The 14,223-nt window shown below is 42.3% G+C and overlaps 1 protein-coding gene across 6 annotated transcripts in view; it reads right to left on the bottom strand.

The window, feature by feature from the left end:
- Positions 1–989: 989 nt before the first annotated feature.
- The window catches only part of LOC102221134 (CREB-binding protein-like), a 39,289-nt gene continuing 26,055 nt past the window's right edge, over positions 990–14,223 (bottom strand). For 5 of the 6 annotated variants that reach the window (XM_023333343.1, XM_023333344.1, XM_023333348.1 and 2 more), the window contains 16 exons: positions 13,557–13,728; positions 12,916–13,034; positions 12,577–12,816; positions 11,651–11,739; positions 10,954–11,034; positions 10,667–10,723; positions 9,875–9,952; positions 9,720–9,787; positions 9,376–9,526; positions 8,389–8,535; positions 7,358–7,471; positions 7,088–7,253; positions 6,819–6,986; positions 6,292–6,453; positions 5,479–5,760; positions 990–4,661 (listed from right to left, as the gene is read on the bottom strand). In XM_023333343.1, the coding sequence (XP_023189111.1) occupies positions 2,406–4,661; positions 5,479–5,760; positions 6,292–6,453; positions 6,819–6,986; positions 7,088–7,253; positions 7,358–7,471; positions 8,389–8,535; positions 9,376–9,526; positions 9,720–9,787; positions 9,875–9,952; positions 10,667–10,723; positions 10,954–11,034; positions 11,651–11,739; positions 12,577–12,816; positions 12,916–13,034; positions 13,557–13,728 (4,350 nt within the window). In that variant the 3' untranslated portion in view covers positions 990–2,405. The remainder of the gene's footprint in view (positions 4,662–5,478; positions 5,761–6,291; positions 6,454–6,818; positions 6,987–7,087; positions 7,254–7,357; positions 7,472–8,388; positions 8,536–9,375; positions 9,527–9,719; positions 9,788–9,874; positions 9,953–10,666; positions 10,724–10,953; positions 11,035–11,650; positions 11,740–12,576; positions 12,817–12,915; positions 13,035–13,556; positions 13,729–14,223) is intronic. The other variant, XM_023333345.1, reaches the window with a different exon arrangement.

Below are 14,223 nucleotides of genomic sequence, written 5' to 3'. Positions count from 1 at the left end.
TTTGGATGAGACACACAAGAACCGGGTCTTTCTTAGCTCCTAAACGGCTCTTCATCATTAATGTTGCGGCAGTACCATGGCTAGAGAAATTGATAATCGGTAGTTTATTAACCTCGAAAGGCATTTCCTCTTAGCAGTGGTGCGTACTTTATGCCAGTGGTCCCAAACTGCATTCCTCAAGGGCCAGTGTCCTGCAACTATATGTCTCTGCTTCAACACACCTGGCTCCAATATTAGCTCATTTATATATATTTAAATTTTTTTGTCTGTACTTAATTTCGATTTGACTGCTGCTGTAAAACAGAACAAGTATGAGAAGACTTTTTTTTTTATCACAAATTGGTCAATCCTGACAAAGTGGGCTAATTGGTGTAAGACCAGTTTCCTCCTGTTGCTATTAGCAAGATGGAAATAAAAGTGAAAGAAATTAGGGTAGTGGCACAGAGTTACAACATGGCTGCTGTTAAATTTAACATCTAATCGGCTACACTGGACCCTGCAGCTGTGGGGGAAAAATCACAGACCTCCAGACTTGTCCTCCTGCAGATGTGGGCCCCTCAGCCTTAAGCCAACCTGAGATACTTGAAAAACTTTATATTGATGGAAAGTTTAGTGGAAGGAAAAAGTGTGAGTGTGCAAGTTAACATCTTCGTAATAGTTTAAATGCCGATAAAAAAAAATCCCGATAAACTGAATTAAAAACAGTTGGAATACGACACAGCATATAGTAAACATGAGTTCACTTTTTGACGTCGAGTGTTTTTAAATGCACCTGTAAATTAATTATGGAGGAGTTGAGCATTTACAACCTAGGCTAAACTCTGAAGGAAAGAAATATAAATGTATATTTTTAAGTATACAGCTATAAAGAGGGGGAAATAGGCAATGGTTTAGGTATTAGAAGATTCAATATGGGGTATGTGGCCAAAGTTGATGCTAAAGGACAGAAAAGTTGCACTGAAATGAATGACACACACCAACAGTAAAAGTATTGCCTCATTCAGTCAACAGAGTACTGGCGTTCTTCTGTTGCACACAGTTTATTAAACAATATGGTATATAAGTAAGAAATGAATCTTTTACCAGTTTATACAGTGATTTCATTCTCTCTTCCTTATATTTATAGTATTTTGCTTAATAGCTTGATTTACAATAGGAGAAAAAGGAAATCCCCCCAAATTCAAGTGTTTGTGAGAGGAACGAAGGTTGATGACAATGAAGCTTTCCTTACGGTGAATCTCAAATGTTGCCCTTTCACCCGTTGATAGCTCACAACTTTAGTGTAAAACCTGGGGCTTTTGGGAATCATCTGAGATCGTTTTCTGCAAAACAACCTGTTATCATTCCACCTCAGCTTAGGGGGCTGGTCTCTTTCTCACGCTCTCTTTACACTTTACATTTGTATGACAAGGGGAAAAAAATAAAAATAAAAAGGTATGACAATTTTCTCATTTTTTTTAGTCAAACCCAACAACTTTCTACACCAGCAGAAGAATTTTTTTATTTTTTTTTTTCCAATTTGAGATTGAAGTCCGCAGTCCTCTGTGAAAACTCATTCAGAGCAGTGTTCCTATTAGTGACGGTGAGGGTCTGTGCATCAGTGTCTTCATGTGCGCCTGCATACATGCCAGCGAATACGCAGCCTGCCGCAGGCCAGCTCCTACTTTAATACGACCGAGTGCTCTTCATAAACACGCACAACGAAAAGTAAAAAAAAAAAAAAAAAGGGGGAGCCGTTGCCGTCCCTGAATGCATCGTCTCGCAGTAATGGTACAATGCTAGATTACAATTGCCAGGAATGACAGCTCGCGAAGAGAAAAAACAAACCTGTCCCGATTCCCAGACAAAAAAGATATTTTTACAGTTTTAACACAAAAACGCATGACTTTTTTTTCAAAAAAGAAAAAAAATAAAACGGTACAAAATAAAAGATATGAAAGGTATAATGCAATTTTACATTTTTCTAAAAAAAAAAAAGAAAAAAAAAAAAAAAAGAAGGCATGAAATCATACCACAAATGAAAATAAACTGAGTACGGAACACATTTGGTCTCAACCAAAAATATATTCTTTGTGATTTAATTTTATTTTATGAAGAAAACTTGCAAATTCCTCAAACATTTTAAGGAAAAGAAAAACAAACCCGACGCTTCGGGTTTAGGAAACTATTACATTCCCAAGAACAGTTTGTTTCTTGACCGAGGTTATTTTTAGTCTCCTCCCGCCCTCCCCCCCAAAAACAGCTGAAACTTTTTACATGTCAGTACAAAACGAAAACGTTCTCAATCTTAGAAAAAACGAACGAAGCCCTCTGGTGGGGTAAAGAGTCCGAGAGGGAAACTGGGGAGTAGAGGTGAGGGGCACTGGGAGAGAAAAGAGTTCTTTTTTGCTCCCAGTTACAAAATGCTACAACCCCTCCACGAACCTCTCCAGCGTGTCCCCCGTGGCGTCACCCACCAGCCCCAAGTCGCTGCTCAGTGCCCCCCTGTTGGGCGTGTTGAGCTGCGGCAGCATGGCGCTTTGCTCCGGTGTCCCCAGGTGTCCCTGCTCCAGCGACTGTAGCGGGCCGCCCAGCACCGGGTGGGGCGACCCCGAGTGCGGCAGGGCCGGGTGCTGCGGCGAGGGTTGCGGTTGGTTTTGAACTTGCCGCGAGGGGCTGGAATGTGGCGGCGGCTGTTGCTGCTGCGCAGGCGACTGGACGGGTGCCGGGGAGCGGACCTGGTTGCCGAGGGCATTGGCCAGTCCTGGCTGGGCAGAGAGGTGGGCGGCGCCCTGAGCTTGGCCGGCCAGCAGGTGGGTCTGGGGGCTCATGGGGCTCGGGTGGGCCGGGGAGCCCATCTGCTGCTTGAGGACGGCCTGCTGCTGCTGGGGGAGCTGTGCCTGCTGTTGCTGCTGCTGCATGCGCTGATGCAGCAGGTTCTGAGCGGAGTCCATGCTCATCCCGGGTTGGGCCATCTGGGCCATTGGTGGGAGCTGACCCATAGTTACGCCCCCTGCCCCAGCAGCGCCCGCCTGCTGCATGGCTATCTGCTGCTGCTGTTGCTGCTGCATGCGGATGTGGGAGTACATCACAGAAGTTCCCTGTGGCTGATTGGGAAACTGACCGAGGTGACCCTGCGGCATCACCCCTTGCTGCTGCGGCTGTTGTTGCTGCTGCTGCTGTCGCAATAGCTGCCGGCGGTAGAGCTCCTGGATCTGCGGGTTGGCGTTGTGAGCTGCGTTCATCAGCTGCCCTGAGCCCAGCTGGGCCATGCCCTGCACTGGAGCCTGCTGCGGCTGCTGAGGGGGCATCGCCGCCCTCTGCACCGGCCCGCCTTGCATGGCTATAGTCTGCATCGCTGGCATGCCGGGTTGCTGCTGCTGAGGCTGCTGTGGCTGACCAGCCTGCGGCTGCGGCTGGCTCGCGTGGTACTTGGCTGTCCGCTGTTTGATGAAAGCTGCCATTAGCTGCGGGTTGGACTTCAGGATGTTGAGGACCTGCTGCTGCTGCTGCGGGGAGCTTGGGGACTTCAAGGTGCGCAGGAGGTCCTGAAGGGCGTTCGGGGGTATGGTGCCTGTTCTCTGGGGGGTTTGCGGCCGCGGACCTGGTTGCTGCGGCATCAGCATCCTCTGCTGACCCTGTTGCCCGGGCGCCATCATGGCTCGCTGGATGCTCATGGCCTGCTGCGGCGTGTTCTGGTTTGGAACCACGCCTGGCTGTTGGTTCTGAGCCGGCATGGGGCCGGCGGCTGCGGGCCACTGCCCCAAACTGGGCTGCTGCATGACCTGGGGGCCTCGGGGCCCCGCCACCATCTGCATGGTTTGAGCCATGCGCTGCTGTTGCGTCTGCTGGGGGGTCATGGGTAGGCCATTCATGTTGACCCTGTAGTTCTGTTGGTTCTGCTGCGCCTGCGCCATCATCTCTATGTGGTGCGCCATCTTGATGGCGGCAAGAGGTGCCTGCTGCTGGCGCTGCTGAGGCGGCTGAGGGAGAGGAGACTGCTGCTGATGCAGGGGCGAGGCGTGGGGGCCCGGCTTGCCCTGCGACACGCTCGCCTGAGGCGGGCCCGCTCGCGGCACGCCGGGGAAGGTGGGGGATGTGACGCCCGCCGAGTTGGGCGTCGGCGGCTGGTTGGACAGCGGCTGCTGCGGCGTCTGAGGAGTGCTGGGCTGGGCGTGGGATGTGGGAGTGCTGGGCGCGGCGGCAGCGGGCGGGGACGGCAGCGGCATGGTCCGGCCCTGCATGGTGGCCATTCTCCTCCTCATCAACTGCGCCTGCTGCAGCCGGTGCTGCAGCTGCTGCTGTCGGAGCTTGTGCTTGATGTTCAGGCAGAACGGGACCGGACACTTGTTTTCCTGGCAATGCTTGGCGTGGTAGCAGCATAATGCGATGAGCTGCTTGCACACCGGGCAGCCCCCGTTGGTTTTGCGCTTGCAGCCCTTGGTGTGCTGCACCACCCTCTTCATCTTCTGGCAGGACGGCAGAGAGCAGTTGGCGTTGCGGCACTGACATGCGTGGACCAGAGACTGGATGCAGCGCTGGATGCTCAGACGCCGGCTCTCCTGCGGGCTTTTGGAGGCTTCGCCGCTTTGGCTGTTGTCGTCGTCCAGGCCGAGACCCCACTTCACCATCTGGTGCTCGTGGCCCTTCGTGTTGTAGCAACTAATGCACAGATCAAAGTCCTGAAGCAGAGAAAATAACAGGTGAGTCAAGTCAAGTTTATTTATACAGCACATCTTAGCAACAAGGCAGCTCAAAGTGCTTTACATCATAAAAACGTAATCATGAAACAAGCAACAAACATATTTTGTCAAATAGTATTAGCATACCATATTTTCTGCACTATAAGTCGCAGTTTGGCTCGTTCGACTAGCCACACTGAGTCATAATATTGCTTCCTCTTTGTGGCACATTTCTGACTGGTGTGACTTATACTCCAGATCAACTTGTAGTTCAGAAAGTACAGTAATCACAATTTCTATAACTTAAACTACCATTATAAAGTCAGAAAATTGGAATTTTTTGAGGCTACCAAAATGGTGACGTGTTCAGATTAGTTAAGTGCTTTGTATAACAAAAAATAAAAATAACCAATTATGAAGCAAGCAACGTTTTACGTTTTGTCAAATGCCAATCAAAATAATCAAGAGTAATCATGAAATATATTTATCAATGTTCCAATTTGTTTTTAATCTATAGAAACTCTAAACAAGTGAGTTTTGAGCCTTAATCTGAAGGAACTCAGTGTTTCAGCAGTTTTGTAGTTTTCTGGAAGTTTGTTCCAGATTTGTGGTGCATAGAAGTTGAATGCATGTTTGGTTCCTGTGTATTCAGAACATTAAAATGTTTTGTTTCTAAGCCATTTTGTGATTTATAAACTAACAGAAGCATGTTAAAGTCTCTAAGTTAAGGGGGGAACATTAACCTCAAACAAAATTCTGCTTCCAGTGGACGCTTTTTGAAACAAGACGTAAAGAAACAAACAAAAGAGTGACCCACCTCACACACAGTGCAGTGCCAGCGTGTCTCCACGTGGTGTTTGCACTCGTTGCAAGTGTAGACGAAGCGATCTTGTCCCTGGTTGTGCAGCTCCACCAGCATGCACATGGTGCTCCACTTGCACCTTCTCAGGGAGCTGAACTCCCAGTGTTTGTCCCTCGCCAAGGTCAGGAAGGCGTCCCGGCCGTCCATCAGGTCGCAGGAGATCATGGGGTCCGGGTCAACGATGGGCGGCAGGGTGTTGGCCAAGGGGCCAGAGTGAAGATGGATCACAAAGAACACCTAAGAATAAAAAATCCGTAAAGAAAAAGAAGTAAATCAATCCAAAACAGTACAGACTTGCCGTTTAAAGGCACAGCGCCGTCAGCTGGAGTCTTAACTTAGTTTTGCAATGAATTTGAGTTATATTAGGAAGTTTTTTCAGTAATTTAATTTAAAAAGGCAAATAAAATAAAAATGCTACAAATACTAAGGATTAACAAAAACACATTTAAATTAAAAGGTAAGTTACGACACAATATCACAAATTTTCTTTTCATTGAACTTTCTGTTTTTTGCTTAGAGACAGCTCTGTGAGCAGCCAGCCAGTTTACCTGTTTTCTTATACTAAACCCTCCCGCTCCCCAAAAAGGAAATTTACAAGATGTTTACAAATGTTAAGTAATAGAAAATGATATCAAGCTGAAATACCTACATCCAGTTCCATGGATTGTTTCAGAAGACACTTTTTTTTTCCTGCTCAAGTCCAGTCAGATTGGACAGAGAGCATTTAAGCATCAATCTGGTAAGAAAACCTTTTAAAAACAAGCTGACCTCTTTGTGCTTCTCCATGGTGGCGTACAGCTTCTGGGACAGATCATTCGCTACGTTCGGCATCCCGGGCTTCTTCTTGTTGGCTCGGCTCACGCTGCTCTTGTTTTTATTCGTCTTCTTGTTGTTCTTCTTCTTGGCGTTTTTGCTGTCACTCGGGGTACCCTGAGGGACAACATTTAGACGTTAGAGGACAGACTCTGATCACAAAAACCTCTCCATGCCACCATTACTCTGTTCATTACTGATGCATAAACCATCACATTTTCTGACATTTTAGGCAAAAATTTTTTCTTTTTTAAAAGAAGGATTTTGTTTACTCCCATTTTATTGATACATTTCTAATATAGGCTTATTTGAAGTATATGCAGGACGTACCAAATTTTTTTATCCGATTAATTGTCAATAATCTACAGCTCAATCAATAATCAAAATAATCGTTAGTTGTAGCGATAATTTCATCAATTCAAAAGAGAAATTTAAGGGATTAAGGTTCAAATATTTGTAAGTTTCTCACTAAGCGACGGTACCTCTGGAGTTTCCGTGGCCGCAGTGGTTTCCTCCTTCTTCCTCTCCTCTTCCTCCTGCTCCAGCTCCTTGATGCTCTCCTCCAACACGTTGGGCCAAAAGTCGCCTTCAAAGTACGGCAGCTCGTTGGCGCTGGTCAGCCGGTCCTCAGTCGCCTGTTTGAAGATGTCCTGCGGAAAAGACGTAGGAAATTTTGATCAATAATTAAAAATGATGATTTTGACATAAAGTGTTGCCATTAACGTCGTCCTCTCCAAGAACCTTTACCTACCTTGTAGTCATGCAAGATCCTCTCAGCAAAAGCTTTGTCCAGCATTTTCCTGTACCACTCCTGCAGTCTCTTCGGTTTGGGGATCTTCTGCTCTGGAGGATGGCAGTGGAAGATGTAGTCGTCTCCCTCGCTGGGCGGACACGCCCAGATGTGGCCCTGCGTGTAACTTCAGAACCGCACAGACCAAAGCTCATATCACTAAGCAGCTCCGGTAGGAAACATTTTTTATTTGTTTTATCAATTTTATCAAATAAAAAATGTAGGACTTACCCAAGTTTTTTGACATACTCAAGATAGCCAATGAGAATTTCATGGTACACCGCTGTTCGTAGAACTCTGGGTCGGAAGAAGTGAATACTGTCGAGGTATGATATGTAGACCCGTCTGCAAAGTCGGAAAGAACAATGTCAATTTAACAGATTAAGTCAATTAGAGGTGAAGATCATTTAAGTACAAGATCATTTAAAATTCACTTCCGTAATTAAATTGAAAATGTATAATAATTTGGGTTGATTTCCAACAAAGTGATGCATTCCAAGAATTTGTGCTGATGATTATGGCTGAGAGAGAACAAAAATCCAAACTTTAGTTTAGAAATATTTTGTATATTTGGCAGTTTGGATACCAAACTGGTTCCAGGTACCAAGCCCTTCCGGAGAATGAAAACAGCTTCTCCATAAAACATAAAGTGCATTACAACATCCTATTAAAATGCTGCATTGATTTTAAACTTGATGAACACAAAGTGGACCAACACCAGCAGACGACATGATCACCATGGCGCCTCTCCACTCTTCTTCTAGTCTCTGGGACCGTGATGCAAACAAAAAAATGCTAAGTTTTCTTCTGAAAACAGGACTTGTGGATCACTAACCAACAGTTCAGTCCTTTTTCTCTTCACAGGAGATTCTGACAACAGTTGTATTGTTTTATGTCCTGGTTACGTCTGGGTGTTATGCACCTGCTGCAGTTCACAAATTCCACAAAATCAATTTTTCTATGTGGAGTCCGCCGTGTGGTTGTGTTTTGTTTTTTTTGTTGTTTTTTTTAAGCGTCAAAGGAGTAGTGAAATATTCGCGTAATATTGGTAAATATCCATTTTCAGTCACAAAAGCAATACTAATATCTGATATCAATCTTGGCCTAAATTTTCTAATAAATGCATCACTAAAAATTCTGAAAGAAACTATTGAAATGTATAACCCTGGGTGTAACGAATTCATGTACATTTAGTTTTTGAACTGAAACACATTAATTGTTAATTAATTTGGGTTCATCTATATAAGCATAAACAAACCAACCTAGTGTTAGGAAATGGGCACTCGGAGCCGTACTCCTGCACGTGCATGCCGAAGAAACAAACATCCACACCATCGATCTCCTCAAATGCAAAAAGTGCTTTGGTTCTGTAGGGAAAGGTGTCGGGCATCTCACCCGTGTCCACAAACCTGACATGAAAGGAACATAAAGAAATATTAAAAATGTACACAAATATGATGGCGATGGTGTATATTTTGCCCTCTTAGAAAGCATAATTTCACACACTGTAACAGTCAAATGTAATTGGTGTCCTCTGGTATACAAAGATGCTTTTTTGAAGCTTTTGAATAATTGTTTATAAAATTAAGAAGCGAGGTTTACTATTTTGAACCAGATATCTTGTAAAAAAAAAAAAAAAAAAAAAAAAGACTATCAAAAAGCGCATAGTGGCAAAGAAAGTGGCAAAAATAAACCCTTTTAAATTCTGAACGCATTTGTTTGTTTGCTCACAAAAAATAAATAAATAAATTTTATGGGAGAAAATCAAAGACAAAGGATGGCATTTAAAAATAAATCAAATATTTAAAAGTCCGTTTTTAGGAAAATCTAATCTGAATATTTTAGGTTATGGAAATGAAGAAATCTGGACTCTTACTTTTATTCTTTATTATGGCATAGAAAGTCTATTATTATTCATACCTTTCAAGTATCAATATAGAAACTCTGTTAAACAGAAATACGGGAGGAGCGCCTGAAGAGGTTACAATGTAGAACTGAAAGGTCATGTGACTTTTAATCAATAAGGAGCAAACACAATTAATCAGTAAACCTGATGATAACAAGCTGTTCAATCAGGGATTGTGTTCCTTTCAGGGGGGAATGAGTGAAGCAGACTTGCAGTAGCAGAGAGTCAAACCCATTTTGAGCAACATGTAGGTTGTACAGTTAGTCTGTCGAGTCAGAGACAAACACAACCCGTTTCTTAAACCAGGGGGGGGTTGAGGTCGGCCGACCCGTTCCAAGCTCACCTGGCTTTCATGCCGGGTTTAACTTCCACCGTTTTGTCAGAGCTTGCTACCACTCGCACAAACACTTCCCCGGCCTCCGGATGGTTCTGCCTCTTCAAGTATTTATTCACACGGTCCTCTATGTACATTCCCAGTCGGGTGGACTGTAACCCTGAAGCGAAGCAGCACATTCAAGCAACATTTTAAAACCAACTCTGGCACTTAAGGGAAAGAAGGAAGGAATTTCATCGAGACTTCAAACATTAGGTCGCCATTAAAAGTAGCACAGTCTTAAAGATTAATGCAATAATCTTTATGAAAGTGCAGAAATAAACCCATCACGGCTAAGAATAGGGTGTGCTTACTTTTAGCGGTGAACTTGTTTTCTTTCCGTGATTTTGCACTTTTCTTCAAACAGTTGTCACAGATGAATCTGAACACATTCAGAGAAAAATGTCACTTTGTTTATCTGAACACAAATAAGAGATTTAGAAAAATACAGCAAGAAAGAACTTCTCACCCTGATGGCCAAATAACCTCGTAGTGTAAAACACAGATCTGGTGCATTTTGCGTCCACAATCTTTACATTCAACAAATCTGGATGGAAAAAAAAACAGAAATCAAACATCTTTAATCTGAGGATTTTATGTTTTCGATAAAGGTTTTTGAGGTGGTCCTGGATAAATTTAGCCTCATTTCATAAAAGGTTACTAATGACTTCAGAGTCCATTGAAAAGATCGAGAATGAAAAGCCTTCAGGAACCCATGGTCAATTTAAGCCTACTTTTGAAAAAATATATTAAGACAACTTAATATCTTTGGTTTCAGATTGATGCTAGTAAAGTCACAAATAAAATCTGTGTGATTCAAATGCTTTGAAAAGTTTGCCAACATCAACAGCCCACATTAAGTTTTATGAATAGCATATTGTTAGCTTTTTACAATGTTAAAAAAACAACAACAAAAAAAAAATCATCTGAATTCCTCAGCTAGAACTATAAAACTAAGATCAAATAAATGATGCCAGAGTTTTACTAAGAAATAAAAGACAATATAACAAGAGGACACATTCTGGAAGCACTTTGATAAATTAAAAACACTTAATATAAGACAAAATGTTGAAAATGAACAATATCTAAACGACAGGAAAAAGCAACCTAAGGTTGATGTGTGTGAAGGGAATTTAAATCAAATTCATTTGATTTAAATGAATTTCTCAGGAAAAGGATGTGCAGGGAAACCTACTAAAACAGAATTTAATTTTAAAGACAGCAACTTTAGGAAAATAGTGAAAGTATTTGTTTTACTTACGGTTCAGGGTCAAGAACATCATTCTTCCTGCGTTCGAACTGGTCTTTTGATATCATTCTGAAGAGTTGAGAAAAACAAGGGCAAGAAAACTTTATCATAACACAATGTCTCAAGTAAATATAAATCATTTCTTACATTTAAAGAACCTTTACATGTGGAATAACTCTGTATTAAAAGTTCTACATCTAATTTAATGAAAATACAACAAAAAACACAAATTTGAGCATTGCCGGGTTCGCAACAAACATGGCTGCTTCGGTGCCTGAATTAATTTAGCGTTCACTCACGTCTGCGGCTGTGCGGGATCATCTCCTAACGTCACACTGTCTCCCTGGATCTCATTGAAGCATTTTTCACAGAAATGATACCTGAAGGGGAATAAAACACATCCATACTCTCAATGCAACTCCACCCAAAAAAGGTCGTCATACGGTACGCACATCTTTGGAACCCCGATGATTTGATGTTTTGCTACTTGTTTGTGACTCCCCAAGTGAGGTGTGCACCAACTACAGCATGTTTTTATGTTTTCTGACAGACGGTGGGGAATCCTGGAGCTCCCATTGAGAGTGTAAATGAGCTGTGCTGCAAGAGTCTGATGCAGTCTCTCTAACGCTGCTGATCGCTCTAAGTGAATTGTGTAAGTGAGAAGGGGGGGGGGTTGTAGTTGCGCTAATCATGCAGCAGGGGGAGGAAGAAATCCAAAATGTGAGTGAAAATGTGCCACATCTCAGCTGCTAGGCAGCAGGTAATGATGGGCGAAGATGTTTGTAGCTTTAAACTAAGATTATTTTTTGATGGTTACAAAAGAAACAGCTAGACGGATAAATCAGTGAAACAGAACCTGGCTGCAAAGTATAAGACTGTTCAAATGCCTCAATTTAATATGAAGTAAACCTGCAGATACAAGTTAGAATTTTTCAAGGTGCTTGGATTTGAAACACACTAAAACATTCTGGGGAAAAAAACACGGTGCAGACGTACCTGTTTTGGTAGCTGTAGTAGGTGCCTCCGGTAGGTATGGTGCAGAGCTGCTTGCCATAGCAACAGAGAGTTTGAGGGGAGAACTCGTACTGCGGAAACAAAGAGCGGCTCATAAATTTATCAGCAAGCGTTTTCAATCGGAAGCAGAAAATCTGGTCTGATTATTCAAGTTTCTGACTTTTTGCATGCGATTCTTTATATGTTGGAGGAGTGGCGCGAAGAATTGCAAAGAAAAACAGTTCGCATCAAACCCTATTCATGCTGCTTTACTAATTCTCAAACAAAGCACAGAGAAAACAGTACAAATGCAATCCACAATATGTATGTACATTTCATACTGGAACAAGGCATTTTTAAACCAACCACAAATCTATATTTTTCCAAATTCTGTCATGTTTTGTTGTTGTTTTTCTTCTCACCATTTAAAAACACTCACTCCAAAGAGACAGATTTTGATGGCTTTAATGCCATACATCCATTTTTACAACAGTTTTGATGTAAGAATTGTTTTAAAACAGTGTTTAGTTTTTCCACACACTGAAATTTATAAAAGAACACATTTATCAACAAGTCGTATCAAAACAGCAACAAAAAAAAAAACTAGCATTAGTTTGTGGAGGACTTCCACAAACTAGTATAATAAAAAATGTATAATGCTCTTTACATGAAAATCTCAAACAAAAAATTTTAAAACACTCATTTAAAATATCAATCATAATGATTGATATTTTATTAATAAAACATGAGTACTATATCTTAAGTCTACATTGAGTTATAAACATGTATAAAGATTATTATTGCTGGAATGCCAGGTAGTTCTTTTTATAGTAAGAGAAAGAAGATTTTAATGTAAAAATGACTTGAGTGTGAATGAGATAGAAAAAAAAACATTGGAGGAATCAAGCTAACCACAGGATGAATCTTACCTTCCTCCCGCAGCAGTATCCCAGACCCTGCATGACTGGGTCGATCTCGGACTCGAAAACCTCCGCCAGCTTAGAGCAGTACTTGTAGACGCGGGAAGTCTTGCGGTTATAAAGCCAGGCATTGTTGAACATCAGCCACACGTCGTCCACATACTGCCAGGGCTCTTGGTACTGTCCCGTGTCAAGCTTGCGCTTTATCGTGGACAGATCGATGGGGTTCTTAACTATATCAAAGTAGTCCTAGAGTAACACGGGAAGGAAAAGTATACACAAGTCAAAATGGCGCCAAGTGTGTCCACTAATGGCATCGGAAACGGAGGGAGTTTTTGTGATTCGTACCGGGATCCCGAGGAGCATGGGGTCTACAGGCTGTCTGAACGGCAACGACTCCGGGTCCTGCCTGTACAGAGACTCCAGAGTCGGCATCAGAGCCTGCCGCAACTCCTCAGGCTTGAATACTGAAATAAACAATACAATAAGTTAGGGTTTGGAAATACAAACATTTTCTGTCCCGCCCGACAGTATAGCACTCAGAATTGGTTAAGCGTCAAAAAAGAAGCCAAGCAGATTAATTTTCACAGGTGGAGCGTTACAGCTTTTGCTATAATGCTGCACTTAATATAAATTTAAAAAAGAAAACTATCACAATTTGCTTTGGGTGTATTTTAATCGCAAGGGGGAAAAAAAACAGAAGTTGACATGAAATATGTTTTGGGAATCTGCTTCTATACCTCTTTTTCTTATCAAGACCTGGAAAATACTTGAATCAAATTTCATACTTTAAGACTTCACCACAATGCAGGATCTCTGCGTCCCCAAATAATTTTAAAGTCAGGGCTTATTTTGAAATGGACGTAGTCAAACTAGGCAGGTGGACCGTAAGTACAAAGATGGAAAACAAAAAAATTAAAGGCCCAGTTGGGAGTGAAAGGCCTTAAACATTTTCCTAGATACATCAGTCTCGGATGCACGAGACTCACTTTTCCGCCGTGACTGGGAAGGAGACGAGGAGGTCGTGCCGTTAGTTCCGTTCTCCTCCTCCTCTTTGGGCTCCGTCTTCATTTCCGGCTTTTTCTCCTCCACCTCCATTGGCTCCGGCTTTTCCTCAGGCTCCTCCTTTTTCACTGAAGCTGAGGCAGAGTCGTTCTCAGCCTGTAGTCGAGAGAACAATCGTTAAACCTGTTGCAATAAGTTATAAATCAATTAAATGCATGACAGCACAATCGTTTCCAGTTGTATGATTGCTTGTTTCTTGTGTCTCTGTTTTTCTACCAAAGACTGATTGACAAAAAAAGCTTTAGTCTGATGGATTGGTCTTAACTCAACCTTTTTATGAAAAGAGAAGGATTTCATTATTAACTTTATTTGTAGTTTTAGTTGTTTCGTTTATTTATTTTGGATATTTAAAATGTCTTCCAGTTCCAGTACGATTTCTGTTAAAAATAAAGTTGATTGATTTTTGATAGGGTGAACTTGCTTTATTATGCCATTACTATGTTATTACTTGAAAATGAGCTCAAAATGATAATACCTTGATTTCAATATTATCATTTATCGCAACAATTTCTGGGCGGGGTCAAAGCATAAAATCGAGCAAATACCAGAGGAAACTTTATTATTTAAATTTATATATGTATATATATATAA

Source organism: Xiphophorus maculatus, chromosome 5 (genome assembly GCF_002775205.1).
Source record: "Xiphophorus maculatus strain JP 163 A chromosome 5, X_maculatus-5.0-male, whole genome shotgun sequence".
In the NCBI taxonomy this organism is placed as follows: domain Eukaryota; kingdom Metazoa; phylum Chordata; class Actinopteri; order Cyprinodontiformes; family Poeciliidae; genus Xiphophorus; species Xiphophorus maculatus.
This window is presented reverse-complemented; position numbering and strand designations above follow the sequence as displayed.